Source organism: Manduca sexta, chromosome 3, assembly GCF_014839805.1.
Source record: "Manduca sexta isolate Smith_Timp_Sample1 chromosome 3, JHU_Msex_v1.0, whole genome shotgun sequence".
NCBI classification, from domain to species: domain Eukaryota; kingdom Metazoa; phylum Arthropoda; class Insecta; order Lepidoptera; family Sphingidae; genus Manduca; species Manduca sexta.
Genome location: NC_051117.1, coordinates 3856538 through 3875328, shown reverse-complemented (window position 1 = coordinate 3875328; position 18791 = coordinate 3856538). Strand labels below are relative to the sequence as shown.

Here is an 18791-nt window from a genome sequence, read left to right as displayed (position 1 = left end):
TATGCTTTGATGGTTCCGATATATTGTTTTTGAAACTGGTGTATTTACTTGCTTTATCTTTATTTTGGTTTGAGTAAAAACAGTGCAATCTTCCTCGAATTTTGTATGTATAATACTCCCAATATTGGATCAGTTACAATTTCCATATATATTAACGCATCATTTGCATTGCCCTAGGGTCTATTAGATCACCATCTATCGGTGGAAAACACCTCTGCACCTCTACGTCATTCCATGACGAGTTATCCAACCGCTGCCTGCAGCCGCCCACGCGAATTCCGGACGGCCCGCCTCGGCTCACCGCCAAAATTTTCATAGTTTAGTTACGATTTCGAAAACGACCCGACGCGTCCCGCCGCCGGCGACAAAACCGCCCGATTTCTCTGACGAATTCAGTTTAACCTTCGCCAAGTTCTCGAACTTTATGTGATTGTGACTTGACTGTGCGTGTGTTTATTGGATTTTTTCTTATTTTCCGTTTGGTATGTATTTGTGATTTTTTTTTATTTGTTTTCCAGAAAAAGGTATCATTTTTTTTTCATAAATCAAAATGGATTAAATAAATAGAAGTGGTTTTAAAAAATCTTCTACTGCAATTCTATATAGATAAAGAGCATTTATAAAATTTTTATTATATTTTATCTTATAAAAAACCTCAAGTGTTTTAGCTTTAGTCTCAAAATATTTAATTCTATATTCAAAAAATAAATTCTAGTTCAAAAATCCAATTCCAAATTCAAAAACTATCAAATAAATGTCAGTGCAAGTTATAAAACTGTTTCGCACGAAGACGGCTATCCAGAGGCCTTCACACGTTACAGAAATAGACGTGAAAATTTTAACAGTGGACACCCACTCCGTTACACTTCACCTTGCGAGCACAGATGGCGCTGACCGCCGCTGACTCATGAATCGGAGTGTTCTGGTGGCCAACAGTGTTACAGCCAACGAATGTATGATTTCACCACGATAACCTTTCATCGGTCATATTTCAGCAGCTCCTGTGAAGGTCATTGTATTATATGGTTTACGAAGTCTGGGTTTCAATTCAGATTCTAAATGAAATAGAGATTCTGAGAAGACAGTGGCGCTCTCTTGTGGTGGTTTATGGCGTTTAAGGGTATATAAAGTGTATGGTCAAAATTTTATAAAGATCTAATGAGAAAATTCAGTAGGCGAAACAAAAGATGTCGTAGTTCTTTTTCCCACGGCTAGCCTTGCTTAAAAGTCCTGGATAGATGAAAATTAAAACACACTTTAAGGTCTTGAAGATTGTACTTTCCAAAAAAAATTGTCTCTACCCTGACAGCAATAATATTACGAATAAAACAAAATTAGGTAAAATCAAATTTGGTAGTTCATTGACCAAGAAAATAGAATACCTTTTTGGGCCACTTTTGCATTTCGGTTTTAAAGTTGACGTTATCAGTACAAAAATTAGTACTGAAGCATAAAATGGCGATAAAATGTGAATGGCTATAAAACAATAGTAGTAGCAACACCCATAACTTTAATTAAATAATATCAAAAAATACCCGAAGACAGGTTTGAGACGTTCATGACGCCAATGATGTAAATAAGTATTTTATGGTTAACGTAAAATTATACGAACACCGGAAAAAGACGATCAAACTTCGTAACTTTTGACTCGGAACCAAATTGATAAAATGGCAGAATTCCAATTTAAAAAATTGGATAGATTACATAATTTATCAGTTTGTTCACAAAAAAATAGACAAATTACTTTACTAGTTTACCACTATGATAAGGCACGTTAGTGAAATAACTCATGATTACTTTCTCACCATTATCTTCAAGGAACAAAAGTTAATTATACATATTAAGAGTGAAGACAATCATACTATTCTTTTTTTGACATAACTTTACAAGCCTAGCCCTCAATGTAAATTGGCAACCATGAGGTATACACACCTATGTGCCTAGAGCTGCTACAAATGTTCCGCCTTGCATGGGCGTACATTCGGTGCGGAAACAGCGCACAAGAATTGCCTCGGGGAATAGCCTGACAAGGTTTGGCTTATCCAAACACTCTGGACTTTTAGGTAAGCCGTTTAGGCGCTCGCAACCCTTGATAATCAAGCGAACATGCTGAGGGCAACTCTGAGTTACGAACTTCGGCTCAAGACGGCCAGTGGGAGAGGATGAGCCATCAATAATTAGGAATTTGTTTGTTGGTAACGGTTTTAATTATAAAGCTATTCGCCAATGTTTGAATAGATTCTTACGTTACTTAGACCTAAGTAACGTAAGAGTCTATTCAAATGATATGTTTAGTGGAACAAGACATTAGGTTGTGAAGTGTCCGGGCGAAGATTTAATCTTGCACCGAAATATGTTCGCATGAACCTTAAATTCATTGTAGTTTTAGTGTGATGGTACTTAAAGTACATACATATGCGTGGTGATATGGGAACACATGAAAGCAAAATAAAAAAATTCATTTACTTAAACGATTAGCTTATTTCAGTTATATTTGTTTGAAACGTAACTACTGAATCGAATTTGAAAAAAATTGTCTGAGACCATCCTGGAAGTATATTATTTCGAATAAAAAAAGTTTTTCATATCAGTCAATAAACGACTGACTTCTGAGGTTTAATACCAAGAAAAATACATGTCGAATTGTATACCTCCCTTTTTAAAGTCAGTTAACAAGATACACGTGGAGTCATTGCCCATACATTTTGTTTGTCTACGGTTACACGATTTATTATTCAAGGTTTACGCACAATGTTCAGGCTGTTGTATTTTACTTCCAAATACGTACACCGAGGCGCTGTTAAAATTTACATACAAAAATTAACTTAAATGAAACTTTAATCGATGCGATAACGCGTAAATTCGTATTATGGACAAAGGGTAGTAAGCGTTGGCAATATCTTTTAAATTTTACTTATTTTTAGATAATAACGCCTTTAATTAGGTACTTTTAAAAAATGTCTAAGAGTTTTACTTGTAATACACAGGAATTACCTTATTATTGTACATTCTAAAATAATATAATAAAACGATTCACGCATTAGATTACATCCCATTATGTTCTGTAACCGAAATCATAAATGCAATGTTATATGTGTAAAGACATACCATAAAGTATTACTTGTTCATTGTTAAAATATTGGAAAAAAATCAGTTAACCTGGCAGCCTGGGTTATTAAGTGACTAATGTATCTAATACTTAGCGAAATAGAGTTCAGTCTAGATAGTGTATAAACTGACGAATGACGACCCCTTGTCAATCATCGATATATATTATGTACTATGCACTAGATTTGGCGTTCCGAACATTCACTATGTTCAACTGAATTGAACTGCAATCCATTGAAACGGATTTTAGTATGGTGTCAATATTGACATCTTGTGGTTGTGTACGGAGCGGCGCTCCTAGTATAATAATTACTTACTCGTGTCTAAGTATAAACCTGGGCGTTGATAAAAAATATTAGGCAAATAAGTAAAATCATTGACGTATATTCTATAGATACAAACGTCCATATAAATTATTTGTTCAAAATCTGAACTAAAATGGCAACCAAAACGTCACTGTTATAACTGATTTATTCACTTGAACAACATATAATTAAGGCTAAAGACAGATTAGCATTCCCTGAGATTCACCGAGCTTCACCGCTCAGTGTTATAAAATGCCATTACCGACCCTAGATTACAGGTTGCAGTAGTGTGAGTGAGGACGGGAAAAGTCTTTTGTCCTTTGACACAATAAAAGCTAGCCTGTTTGAAATAAATTCGAAAGGTTTTTGCATGTTTTACCGTCCTCAAACGAAGGGAATAGTAATTAAGGTAGTCGTGTAGTACCCAATTAAAAGGTTATTTCATTATGATAATAAATTTCTGATCTTAGCTTTTATGATCGGAATACGTCTTCTGTTGAATAGAATATTTAATGGAAGAAGTTTGCATTATCGGATGATCTATCGCATGTTAACCATTAGTATCTTAAACTTGAAATGAAATTACTGTATATTGTGATTGTTTCATTTTATAACAAAATAATTGTATAGCCGGTTTTACTACGTCTGAATATAGTATTCTATGCATAATTTGAGACATAACAAGACTGTTAAACCGATTGCGCGATTTACATGTGCCACTATGGCGAGTTTTAACACCTTGTTTATAGTGGTCGATATCCGGGAGGATATAGAATATATCCTACTATGAGCAAATAAATGCATATATTGTGTGCGTACGGAACACTATTTGCCATTTGATTTATTAGACTATATCGCATCTGTTTTTTAAATAATTAAAAGCAGAACCTGATGTTAAAACATATTTTTTACCTCATAATTTATTTACTTATATTACAACTAATTACTTAAAAATAATATTGAAATTAATTAATAATAATACTTAAATTAATATTCGCTACAATTTAGATAAATAAATATATCCTGACCAAGACTTAAAAAACCTCCTTTAATCAACGTTTCTCCCTTTTTATAGTTAACGTTGCTAGTACAAGAAATTAATTCCATATTTTACCAAATAGCGAGAATTTTATAGATCAGACATAAAACTAAAATAAAAATAACTATGAACATTTCTAAAAATATCCATTAAAAAAGTTATTAACGTTTCTGACAATATCTTAAAAATATGTTTTCTCTTTCCCCAGGTTAAACTCCGAACGGTCAAGTCTGTTCGGTGACCGTAATGTCTAGTAATTAGCACGATGGGGGTCAACGAAGACTTTGCCCCGAGCTTCACGCAGAAGCCCCAGCTGCGCCAGGAGGACGATGGCAACAAACTCGTCTTCGAGTGCCAGTTACTGGCATCGCCCAAGCCGGAAATATGCTGGTTCAGAAGCGATGAACTGCTCAAAGAGGACACCAGAACTAAGTTTAAGTGAGTATTCCTTTTACTGCCTCGGTGATTTGATTTTGATAGAACGGTCTGAGGTCCCGGGTTCATATTCCGAGTCGAGTGAGTTTGAGTTTTGCAATACCAGCTTAAACTCTGGATATTATGCTCGATATGGCGATAGGCTCGCCCTATTTCATCATTGGACGGACCATACATGGCGAAAAGTGAGCTAGGGCCTCTGCCTATCCCTTCAGGGGTAAATGCGTGATGTATTGTTTAAATCAACCCAATATCATAAATTTCATATCGTTTAAATCAAATAAAGTACCACTTTCCATACAATAATGTAAACTGTAAAGCCAAATGCATCGGCCCACTTGGCACCGTTATTGTTACATTAAACAATACGATCAACACCGAAAGTGAAACGTGAATTGGTGCTAATAATAAAGATTATGAAAGTAAATCGTTGGCGCCTGAATCACTTGATAAATCGATCAAATTATATAGCGTCATGTAAGATTATTGTTCGCATGAAACGTCACAAACTGTTGTTTACATCAATATTCAGGTGTACCACCGCAGTCGACTCATTCATACTCTAGATTGGTTTTAGAAAGTAGTTGGTGCGCCCCAAAAGAGGTATGGGAACATATAGAGGGGGCGTTATCTGTCTACTCCTCGACAACAGTACTTTTTTTTGGATAAAAGTTACTTTACGTCCTTCTGTACCCCTAACATCGCATATTCATTCCAATTCATCATCTGCTTAAGTCGTAAAGTCGCGCAACAAAATTACTTTCATAGCATCAGTTAGGATACGCGGTGAGTCTTCTGGTTTCCATGGCTTGCATTGAAGAGAATATTTCGGGAACTCCAGCGCTAGACATTTCTTTTTTCAGTATAAGTGTTAAATTAGTACTTGAAATTATAATTTTTGTAAAAAGTCAGTTTGCTCGTGGGGTTATTTTATATACCTAGTAGTTAAAGTCAAGATATTTTTGTTATATTTAATGTTTTGTGATAAGTTTCTCTTGATCTCGAAATATACACATAATATTCACTATACACACTACGCTTACATGTTCAATACATAATATCGAAGATTTCATTGTATTATGCGTCTGACTAATAAATTAACCAACCGCATCTAAGATCACTACAGCTCGTTTCTAGTGAATTGTTACGTGTTATAAATTAATTGAACAATTCCTTAAACTCACGTTATAAATCACATAAGTTTACACCTGGAAAATCCATTCAAAATATTTACTTAATAATGACTCAGAAATCAGCTTCAAATTAATATCATGTTGCGTCTTGTCTTCTCAAAATCTTTTAAAACAAAAAGTTACTTTAATTGATTTTTATGGATTATTTAGATGTCATTTTATATCAATGATAAGATTGTAAATCATTCATTTGATGATAAATGTATATCCGGTCAAACAGGCCGACTGTTGTTGTTGTGTCGACTGTTGGCGGTAAACATCCTATTATATCCCACTCCACTTACCATCAGGTGCAGTGAGATCACTTTGCCATTCAATAATAAATAAAATACGACGAATATACATAAACAAGAATATCTAAAACTTGGAATAAAAACTCCGCGTGGTATTTACATTCGACTATTTTACATGACAGATGCAAAGCATTATATAGCTCAATAATTAAACTGTCTATAATACCACGTTTGGAATAATTATATTGAAGTGGACTCCACCTGCACTTTGATATGGAGAAAAGTAGACAATTAATATTTCTAGCTATTAACTATCTTTCTATTTAATTTTTTCGTTTCGGGATAAAGCAAAATTTATTTTCTCTCGAAATAAATCAGCTTGGTTAATTATACTTTAAAATGTAATCCCTAATCATGATTAGGATCAAAATCAAAATAAAGGCAGTGGCCTTCGCAAGGAATTGAGATATATGCACAATATTTATAAAAGAGAGTGTCATAATAGTTCACCTTTAAAAACATCTTACATGACATTGCTTCATCATTTTATTATTTTATCACTCCCACATACAATAACATTTTTAATCGCAAGTCAAATTACTCAGAAACAACAAAAATATAAATCTAAATCAGTTGTACTTCAAAGCTCTTACGTTCATATTTTATTGTTTATTACTTGTACACTTTCTATTAACTTTTAATGTTTCTTGAGTTCTTTCCAACTGGGGGTAACGTTAGCAATAAACTATGATACCTAGATACTGAAATACACGACCTAATTTTAATGACGCACGTCGCCATGAAGTACCGTGTCTCAATTTGATGGTATTTCATTTACGATTTATGATATGACATATTCATTACGCGCGGCGTCTGGTCAAACTCATTAATTATTGAGCTAATTTCATATTTTTGCCCTTCACCTGCCCTTATTGCAAATTGCGGTCAGCGCTTTACTTTTTCAGGGATCGTCTGTCCATCTTCTTGAAGTTTATGTGTAAAATCAATTATAGTTTTGGGAATCGAATATGGATCCTTCCGTCTATAACCAATTCTGCCATTTGTTTACCTCGTTAACCCGTGGTACTAATGACACATTCTGCATCGTCAATCAATGTTACAAACTGAATGTTGTCGTGTGACGCCCCAACTGTTTTCTAATGAATACTCTGTTTGAAATTATCAATATTGACTGTCAGTAGTTCAATAGTAACCCTGATCTTCGAAGTTTCACACACTATTTTGACCATAATAGCTACTAGTAATATGTTTAATCTTTTTATCTTTTAAAGGAAACTTCATCGTAATCAGTCTTTGGAAGTCTAACTACGATGAAATTTCTTTTAAAACATTAAAATAAAACAGAGTAAAGAATTTTAAAACCAACCTGTAAAACCAGCCTCTATCCATTCAAAGGATACTTGATTTTGCCTAAAGTGATCACAGTTATTCGCTTGCCTGAACTACATTACCCATATATACAATAATGACATTACTCAATAAGACATTTAATCACGCACTCTCCTTCCTCCTCTCGAGAGGTATGCCAAGGCACAACTAATGCACCCACTTTTCGCCGTATGAATCCATCCCATAATAGGTGGCAAACCATACCGGACATAAATTCCGGACTCTGGATTGGATACTGAGCAGAAAAAGCCAATATCACTCAGCTCAGGGATCGAACTCAAAACCATTGCAGTTGTATCATAAAACTACGCCACTAAGAGACTCCTTCTTCGAAATCAAATACAAATACTTCAATTGTAAAGTCTTTATATCGAAATCAATCTTCTATTGGTATATATAAAGTCTTTAAAATCAATCGAAGAATTATCTATCTTCTAATTGTATATAATAAGCAGCGATAGCCTAATTGGGTGTGGAACGGACTGCCAAGACGAATGTCCGCAGGTTCAAATCCCAAGGGCACACACCTCTGACTTTTCTAAAATCAAGTGTGTATTCTTTGTGAATTTATCGTTCGCTTTAAACGGTGAAGGAAAACATCGTGAGAAAACCTACACATTTGAGAAGTTCTCTATAGGAATTTCGAAGGTGTGTGAAGTCTACCAATCCGCACTAGGCCAGCGTGGTGGACTCAAGCCTATTCCCTCTCAGTAGTAAAGGAGGCCCGTGCTCAGCAGTGGGCAAGTATATTATATATTACAGGGCTGATAATAGTATTATTAATTGTATATATGTAATTATTTTTTTCTACAGGATCCAAAGCATTGCCGCCAACAAGTTTTTGGTGGTGCTTGAATTGGACGATGTGATCGAGACCGATGCGGGGCTCTACAAAGTTAAGGCGAAGAACAAGATGGGCGAGGTGGCCGCTTCCATCAACCTTAACTTCAGCCGTGAGTACCATTTTTTAATTCATTCAAAACGTAATTACATCAATGTTAAGATTGTACCTACGTTGCTTCAAAATCAGCTTTAATTTGATTATCTTTTTCTATAATATTAAAATCAATGTATATTAATATTAATTATTATGTAAGAAGTGTTTTCGGAAACTGATAAAAAAAATTGAAGTTGAATTAAAAAAAAATGATAAGCCACTAAACACGAAATAATAAAAAAGACGCAGATACCACACTACAATTAATTCAGAGGCAATAAAAAAAAACGTAACAAGTATCACATAATTTTAGATATTACAGTTTACAACTCTCGTAAACTTAAAATATGACATTTTATTTTCCAAATTCCGAACGACCAGCAATAAACAGTTTAAGATACCAACGTTCGTAATTGAAGTACAAACATTTGTCAAATTGGTCCCGTAACTCAATACTCGACTGATAATCACAAATAACACTATTAATCACAAACAAAAATAAAATAGAAAGAAGTATGAATAACCCACGCTCGGTTTTAGGCCAAGATACGTTGGCCAATACGCCAATACGTGACGACAATAGTGCAAAAATATTTGTAAACATTATGACGATTGATGATAACTATGTCCGTTAGTCATCTGGGCATGTCTGGGACGAATTCACTTTGGATACGTTCCTAATGATGCCATTAAAGGGGGTAAAGGTTGCAAGATTGTGGTAGGGAGGGCAGCAAATTTTATGGCTTGGTGGTAAAGTTTGTGAAATGTAGTAGACGAAACTAATTTGCTCTTCCAAGAACAAACAAAATCATCTGTCTGTCTGTCAATCATCGGAGAAAAATATAATATAATATTTTGTATTTCAAAATCTGTGTTAAATTTGAATACTAAGTATTACATGGTTATTATCATCACAAAAGACGACAAAAAAATGTTATCAGAAATATCAATTGCTAACTAACTACACCATATGTATGATATTAATAACATTTCAAGAAAAGTTTCGTACGCAAGGAGTCATTTTCGAACGATGCTCCGAAAACTCAGGTGTTCAAACTTTAAATAACCAAATATATACCACTATATCATCTCCTCCACTACATCTTTTATTGACTCAAAAATACATAAATACACTAATTATAAAAGGCTTAAATAGACAAAAATAATTATCAATATCAAAAACAAACTCAAAAAAGTAACATCTATTACTAGTATGAACCGCTTCCTAAACATAGTTTTTGATATTTGGCTAACCCAGCGCGATGAAGGTGGGTGTATTTTGAGACGTATCACCGGCCAGGCCAATGTTTACGTCTGCTAGATGTTATGTGAATGTTTTAAACATAATCTAGAATCTGTAACACTGTTCCACGAATTCTCAGACTTATTTCAATATGTTCTTTAAAGATATTTCTCTTTGCATTATTATTAGCAATCATCATTAGGAACATAAAGTCTACTGCTGAACATAGCCCAAATATTACTAGAAAGATCTGTCTATGATTGCGATATGGGAAATATAAAAAAGAGAAGAATGACTATCGTATGGTTATATAATTTACGTTATTTGTATAAAGGGCATAACAATTAAAGTTTATAAGTTAAATTGTTTGTAAACGATTAAATTAACGTTACATTCTTTATTTTTCAGCCGCCGACGAAGAAAAACAAAAGTAAGTAATTTAGATTGATATTACAGAAACAAAAACAAGTGCATTTACTTACGTTTCATTTAGTTCACATAGATACAGCAAATATTAAGCAACAAAAAATAAGATGCACTTTCAACAGTACTGAAATCGCACATATTAAACAATAGTTTATTAAAAAAAATTACATCCCATAGTAAATGAATTTCACTCTTAAAATAACGATATTAAAACGATTATCAATATAATATATTTTTTATTACGTTTCAGACAAGTGGACGGCAAAGCGCCGACATTCGCGCGCAAGCCGGCCATCAGGCAGGAGGATGACGGCAAAAGGTTAATATTCGAGTGCCGCATCGAGGCCGAGCCAGTACCCAGCGTCGCCTGGTTCCATCAGACAATGGAAGTCAAACCTGGACCCAGGCATAAGGTAACATATATACATACTCACGTTTTTTTCCCCTCAAAGGCAGTTTAACTAGTGCACTTACTTTCGCCATGTGTATTACGTCCCATGATGTGATAGGGTCCAGAGTATCGCCAAATCGGACATACTTTCGAGATCCCGGGCAAGTCAACGTGCAATATCAACATTGTATTATTTTGGAAACAGGTTCATAGAATTATGTAAGGTGGAGTGCCGGTACATCCAATTAATACACGCTCTTCCAAAAATAATTACGTCAAAACTCTTTTCAACGAAATTTCCAGTTCTTTACATAGTCTTATAATTGGATAAACTGGAGTTGATAGAGAAAGCAAATGGTTGATTAGTGAATATCTAAACAAAATCCGCTATATTTGAAAGTGAACTCACTTGTTTACGCCATAAAAATAGTATCTCGATTTATCCTCAACCCAAAATACGTCTGAAGGATATTCAGGGCATACCCAATCCACGCCAATTGGAGCGTTATAAAAACAAAAGAAAAATAAACTACTTAGAAAAATATGCGGCGGCATTCATCAACAATTTTTTTTATACAAGCATGACAAAGTGACCCAGTGCACCTGATAGTAAGTGGATTGGGGTCCAATAGAATATCAATTAACAAGACATGATTACCCTCGGCAGTCGACGCAATTATGCCGGCCTGTTGGAGCCGGATATACACAGGCTGATCTTGGAACACGACACACTTACGCGGGCTAATGGTGTGTGCACGGTGGTGGCAATCCGGGCGGACATAAAATATATCTCACCATCAATAAATAACATTAGAAAAGTTCTCCAAGAATACTATTTTAAATTGTAAAGTATAATATAAATCACGCTAAGGATATAATAGATGACAGCGTCGAGGCCAGCGATGCATTTTAAGAAAACAATGACATTGAAAGTTCGAAAGCAAAAGTAATTATCGTCGTTGTCCTAGTTTTAAAACTACACGGGGATGACCTTGACCCCGATCTAGTTGGCTAGGACCAGTGCCAGGTGGTGACCGCCACGACCGCCGACCTTTCATCCTATATTTGTCCTGGCGATTCATCTATTTTCTATTGTTTCATAAATCAAATCATAATTTTTTTGTTGGGTATTGTTTTGCGTTGCTTTTACGTGTAGGTGATCTCGAATTGTCATTTAATGTAATAATAAATCTTGAACAACAAGATTTACACATGCTGAATTCTTTATTCGGTTCATTAATCTGAATGTTTGGCGCAGATTAAAACTTTCTTTTTCGTAACACAGTGCTGTAATAAATTATTTTTTATTGCATATACCTTACACCAAACATTCTTCCTGTAAATCTATTTTTCAAAACACGACCTAGATTTTTTTTGTAATATACACTATTGCTATGTTACATCTTCATGTGTCACATAGATCAGTTCAATTCGTAAACTTTTACTGAAGTACTCCAATTTATATATTTTTTTATTCACAGTTAACAGTAAGCAAAGAGGGTAAATCATATTATGCCTCATTGGAGATCAACAATGTTACCGTGGAAGACGCTGGCAAGTACCGAGTAACGGCCAAGAACGAACTCGGCGAAAGCAACGCCACGATCAGCTTAAATTTCGACAGTAAGTTGAAAAAACGTCCATAGACTTAGTGTTAAAAATAAACAAATCGATAATAAATTCGACTTTAAAAACAAAGATGAAGAAGTAAACGAAGTTGATAAAAATAAACACATTAAAAATTAGTTTATAAGACACTTGGAATACGCTTCAAATTGTTTTAACCTTAACTATTTAATGTGTGGTCCTAATCCTGTCTCGTAATAGATATAATTCGTGTCATTACAAACGTAGATATTGCAGCAAAGCTTTTATAATCATCAACTAATTCATTCAAATTGTCAGTTACTCAACAATTTACACTTGAAGTTGTGTTAATTATGATGTTATATTTAAGATGTTTTCTTATTCTAATGAAGCTTAGCAAGGAATACACTTCTTTACACAACACAAACACTTCACACTATCATTAATCCACTATCTGATGCTATGTTCACGAGTGCACGTTTTATGTATCTGTTATCTGTATCATTATCACCCCTATTTATCATATTAATATCTATTGCCACCACGCTTCTATTAACCCTCTATATACCTGCGCGTGTGTTGTAGTTAGAAGTAATGGTACAAATTCTATGCTTAGCAAATGCACTATTAATAATATAACTGGAGGCAACTGTCATGCGTACCTACTGTTTGTTAGAATGAACGTAGAATGAAAAAAGTACACGAATAATCCAAATTATTTATGTATCTATTTGATTTATCATATTTATGTTTTCTTATATTATTATCCTCGATTAACTCTATACAATACTGGTTGAAAATATTAATCCGTCATACGTATACAATTCCAAAAGAAAACATCTTAAATGTTATGAATTACAAAAGCTGCAAATCTTCGTATATATGACAAAACTTGGAGAATTAATTATCGTTTGAATTGAAATAGGCGACGAAGCGCCAGTGCCTGAAGATTTTATCAAACCGACGTTTACGGAGAGACCCGTGATCAGGCAATCGGAAGATGGTACCAAAATCACATTCGAATGTCGATGCGTTGGCAAACCGAAACCAAGCATCGCATGGTAAGAAAAATTTGCAAACACATATTAAACAAAAATACACAACGGAACTATATTAACATGTGCAATCACCACAGGTACCACGGAAAAAAGTTAATTAAAGAAAGTAGTAGATACAGAATTACGTTAGATGAGGACCAAACTTTATATCACATGGCGCGACTCGAAATCATTGGCGTAGAGAATTCGGACAGAGGAGAATATAGGGCTGTTGCGAAAAACAAACACGGTGAAGGCGTAGCAAAAATTAATCTCAACTTCGAAGGTGGAGATAAGCCCAAGTAAGGAAAAGAAAAAATACGTTACAATTCGTTCTTAGTAGGATTTCTATTAACTTTTGTCTTTTAAACAGAATACCGGACGGTAAAGCACCAAGATTTCCTAAAAAACCTACAATCAGACAAGAGGGCGATATTTTGATCATGGAATGTGTGCTCGAAGCATATCCTGTTCCGGATATCACGTGGTTCCACGGCGATGACGAAATCAGGGATGGTGCAAAAATGAAGATGTCCAGAAAGGCTATCGCAAAAGATACATTTAATTTAACGTTAGAGATTTTAAGTCCCACTAGGGAAGACGGTGGCAACTATAGATGTAACGCCTTCAACTTGTTTGGTGAGAGTAATGCGAACATTGCTCTCAACTTCCAAGGTAACAAAAAAATAACAAATGTATATTAAATTATTTAAATAATCTGTAAAAGTACGCATACAGTAGCAAAAGCATGTAAAGCTTTCAGCTTCTGAGCTGCATGAAGCATCTTTGAAAACCGACATTTATGTGTAGTTTAATAACATCATTCGTTGTCATTTAGGTGGGGATGATGAGAACGGTTTCGCTCCATCGTTTATCGAGAAACCCCGAATCATTCCCAACGAAGATGGCACACTCATTACGATGCGCTGTGTCTGCAAAGCCAAGCCGGCGGCCGAAGTAACGTGGTACAGAGGCACGACGGTCATCAAAGCTAGCAGCAAAATTGAAATCAAATCATCAAAAATTGAAGAGGATGTATACGAATTGTTATTGCTTTTGACGAATCCGTCGGCAGCGGATGGTGGTGCTTACCGTTGTCATGTAAGGAACGAATTCGGTGAAAGCAATGCTAATCTGAACTTGAACATTGAGGCTGAGCCGGAGCCGGAAGGCGAAGGCCCGACGTTTGTCGAGAAGCCCACTATTCAGTCCAAGGATAATGGAAAACTAGTTATAATGGGATGCAAAGTGAAAGCTAGCCCGAGACCGACGATCGTGTGGTACCACGAGGGTAAAGAAATCAGGGACTCGTCGAAAATTAAAACCAGGGTCGAGGTGAAAGAAGACATATACACAATAATCTTGGAACTTATCGACCCTGGTATTGAAGACTCCGGATTGTATAAATGCAACATTAAAAATGAACTTGGAGAGCTCAACGCGAATCTTACGCTCAATATTGAAAGTGAGTACTAGGTTCAAATTGATCGCATAATTACTGCAATTCAAAGTTATGATTTTAACCATTATTACGGTTATTATAAAAACAATTTATTTTCCTCCACAGTCATTCCAGTTATCAAAGAGAGGCCAAAGATCATTAAAATAGTTAAAAAGAAGACTGTTATTGTTGAATGTAAAGTATTAAGTAAATTTGCGCCTCAGTGCACGTGGTACAAGGAATCCAGCGCTGTCAGAGAGGACTCGAGGCATACTGTGCTTGTCGAGCCTCTTAGAGAAGTAAGTAATGTTGCATCATATGTAATATAATTTGCATATATTCATAAGTTTAGACATGTAATTAGAATTAATGAACTTATGAGAATTAGGACAGATATGAGTTATTTTAAGTTTGAGTAAGGTGGACAGATAGCTAGATGCGGGCCGCTTCCAAAAAGTCGATCTGATTTTTTTGGGGAAGGCCCATGTTCAGCAACAAACATCCCGCGGCTGATGATGCTGATGATGAATTATTTTTATTAATGAGTACTACCACGTTAATTACACATTCAATTCTCATTTGATAGTAACATTTTAGTATATAAAATAAAAAGGAGAGCAACTTATCAATGTTATCTTTAATTTCAGGGCGAATTTGCAGTCAAATTGGAAATTTCGAACATATCTCAGCACGACAGGGGTTCATACAAACTCGTCGCCAAGAACGAGAAGGGTGAGGCGACGTCACAGGTCGTCGAAATCACAGAAATTGCTGAGGAGAAGGGTGACAAGCCCCAAATTATCAAGCACCTCAGGAGTTTGGTAAGTAATCATGCACATTTGCATTGAACATAATCATAATTGAAAAGTTCTTGAACATTTGTTATTTTTTTTATTAAATTAAAGTAAATACTACTTAAATTATGCGAATAAAAGTTCCAGATATAAAAATCTTTAAATAATGTTTTTTTTTTTCAATTCTAACAGGCCAGAAAAGAAAACGAGGAAGCCGAATTTGTGGCCGTCCTCAAGACATCAGATCAATCGTGCAGATGCACTTGGTACAAGAACACTACTGTTATCAGGGACTCCTCTGAAATTAACACTTCCTTTGATGGCACAAATGCTAGACTTATCATTAGGAAGGTATCTTCCAAATACGTCGCCAACTACAGAGTGGTCATCAAGAACGAATTTGGTGAAGATGAGTCTAGCGCTGATTTAACTCTTGTAGAAGAGAAGGTAGGTTTAGTTCATTTTGATGATTTTAATGCCTTTCATATTTTATATGACGTATTTATTTATATTGTTAATGATACAGAAAAAGAAGAAGGAAGAAGAGGAGGAGGAAACAACGGTCATTGAAGAATCCGAAGAAGAAATGTCGATTGTAGAAGAGAAATCTATAATCGAAGAGAACCATGTTGATGAAAGGAAGAAGGTAAGTAAATATTAGAACAGAAAAAATATGTAAATTACCATTGTAAAAAATCCCGTTTTTATGTGTTGCACTTTGTATATGTCTTTTTGCCCCATTTGTAAAACAGGAAGAAGTAAAGAAAAACGAGGAACAAAAGATTGTTGAAGAAAAGAAAGCAGCGATGAAGAAAGTTTCTAAGAAAGAAGAAGTCAAGATTGAGCAGAAACAAGAAGAACTTAATGTAGAAGCCAAGAAAACAGAATCAAAGCTTGAAGCTAAGAAAGTCGAAGCTAAGAAACAAGAAACTAAGAAGGCTGAAGTCGAAATTGAAGAAGCTAAGAAGGTCCTAGAAAAGAAAACTGCTAAAACGGAAGAAGAAAAGAAGGCTCTTCTGGAGAAAATTGAGAAAAAGAAACCCGAACCTGAACCAGAGAAAAAAATCGAAGGCATTCCAAAACTTAAGTCGGTTAAGCCTAAAGAGGAGCCGGTTGAAGAGAAAAAAGAGGCGGCGAAGAAATCATCTGAAGAGAAAAAGAAGGTCGTTAAAAAGAAGGTTGTTTCAAAGAAAGAAGAGGTAAGTGTAGAACAACTTCTAATAATAATGCGATTGTATAAAGCTTAAAATGTTTATATCTAGATTATATGTTTATGGGCAAATTAGAACTAGTTAGAGACTTTCTAGAGAATAGATAAATAGACGTGTTAATGTTATAGTTTGTGTGACAACCTACATGTACTGTGTCACCTTTCCATCGTCAATTGGACGATTGGATAGAATTAGAATGTGGTAACTTTATGTTGTGTGTGTTATTATGTGCTAAATTGTATTTAAAATTAGGACGTTATCGAGTTCGTCGATGATTACGAGCGTCCTGTACTGGAAAAATACGAAAGAATTACACCAACGCCGCTCGCTAAAAAGGCAAAAGAAGAAGACACACCAAAGGTAACAACACCACACTACAATATACACTACACATTCATAATTAACAAAGCTAGGATATATATTTTAATATTTTGAAATACGTTTAGGGTAAACGCGCCTCTGTATCTGAAAGTATTAGAAGCGAACAAGATAGTGAGGAAGAGGAATCCGTGGCTTCATCAGTTACAGAGAAAAAATCTAAAGTTGAGCCCAAGAAGGTATGCAGAAATCTAAATTTAAAATACGATTCGGTTCGAAAAATACTATAACTATTTATATCAAATTAATATTTTAACAATATAACATAGGTCGAAGAAGAAAAAGCTGAGCCTAAGAGGCCTAGCATCAAGAAGGGTCTTCCTAAGCCGGAAGAGCCGGTTGATGAATTGTCTAAAGTTAAGCTTGGCAAGGCTCCGATAAAGCCCGGTGAACAAAAGCTCGAAGAGCCTCAGGTGGCTAAAACTAAGAAACCTGTACAAAAGGTATTGAGTCGTGAATTAAAAATCTTTGTTAGAGTATTCTTAGTGGTAAAATATAAATTAATTTTATATTATCTTCTTAGCCCGAAGAGTCTAAAGACTTCATAGATGACTATGAACGGCCTGAACTAGAGAAATATGATAAATTCACACCTACGCCATATGATAAGACTAAAAAGCAAAACGGTGTTGATGAGGTATACAACAACATATTATTTTTAAATCTATATTTTTATGCTTTCTATTTAGAACGGCTATTAATTGCTTAAGCATTCTTTTTTTTTTATGTTCCTTCACTATCATGTGGATACTTATTTCAAACATTATTATAGGCTGATTCAGAGTTTATTGACGATTATGAAAGACCTGAACTCGAAAAATACGAGAAATATACTCCGACACCTAAAGATAAACGCCGTCCTAGCGAACAGGTAAAATACGAAAAATAGTTTTGAGCATTTTTAAATTGGTAAATAGGTTCGCAATTTCGGATATAAATGAACTTTATCGCGTTTTCCATAGGAGGATGTAGAAATGATGACAGGCAAAATCAAGCCTAAAGACAAAGAAGCGGAACCGGAAATGCCTACACTCCGCAAACGTCCAGTACAAAAGGACAAGGTAGTTAAAATAAATCCTTATAAATATTACAAGTTAGGAATGGCTTAACTAAACTATATGATTAACGTTTAGGAGGAAGAAAAGAAACCGGAAGAGAAACCCAAACCAAAATCCGTCAAAAAAGACGAACCAGAGACCAAAAAACGTCCTTCACTTAAAAAGAAAGAGGTACACTGTCGTTAACACTTTACACGATATCTGGTTACTTTGGCACTTACTCGTAACAGTTTGGTAGTTAAGGATTATGAGGTTTGAGGACCTTCGCCACTATTCTTCTTGCATAACACACAACTAAGTTTCACAAAGCACACTTTGAACAAATTTACACGCCTTAACAGAATATGCGGCACGTTTTAAAATATTTTACAGCGCTAATTATAGTAAGTACGATGCTCGGACTGATTGCATGGCATATCTGTATATAGCTTTGCTTGTGTTTCTTATAATATTTCAGGGTTCCAGCGAAGGACATGGGTAATTCGAGACATAAGTTTATTTTTTAGGAAACAATTGGCACAAACTAAAACACAACAAGCTTTACATCACAAAATTGGAACTAACA

General features: G+C 35.0%; 1 protein-coding gene across 1 annotated transcript in view; it reads left to right on the top strand.

Moving 5' to 3' along the window:
• Positions 1 to 300: 300 nt before the first annotated feature.
• LOC115456032 (twitchin) overlaps positions 301 to 18791 on the top strand; it is an 81806-nt gene continuing 63315 nt past the window's right edge. The window contains 22 exon segments of the mRNA XM_037438538.1: positions 301 to 482; positions 4661 to 4890; positions 8537 to 8676; positions 10312 to 10333; positions 10580 to 10742; positions 12202 to 12343; positions 13233 to 13368; positions 13443 to 13646; positions 13718 to 14019; positions 14183 to 14809; positions 14912 to 15084; positions 15433 to 15606; positions 15772 to 16026; positions 16106 to 16225; positions 16332 to 16778; positions 17043 to 17150; positions 17237 to 17347; positions 17438 to 17611; positions 17692 to 17805; positions 17941 to 18039; positions 18131 to 18229; positions 18302 to 18397. Coding sequence (XP_037294435.1) covers positions 4718 to 4890; positions 8537 to 8676; positions 10312 to 10333; positions 10580 to 10742; positions 12202 to 12343; positions 13233 to 13368; positions 13443 to 13646; positions 13718 to 14019; positions 14183 to 14809; positions 14912 to 15084; positions 15433 to 15606; positions 15772 to 16026; positions 16106 to 16225; positions 16332 to 16778; positions 17043 to 17150; positions 17237 to 17347; positions 17438 to 17611; positions 17692 to 17805; positions 17941 to 18039; positions 18131 to 18229; positions 18302 to 18397 — 3879 coding nt within the window. The 5' untranslated portion in view covers positions 301 to 482; positions 4661 to 4717.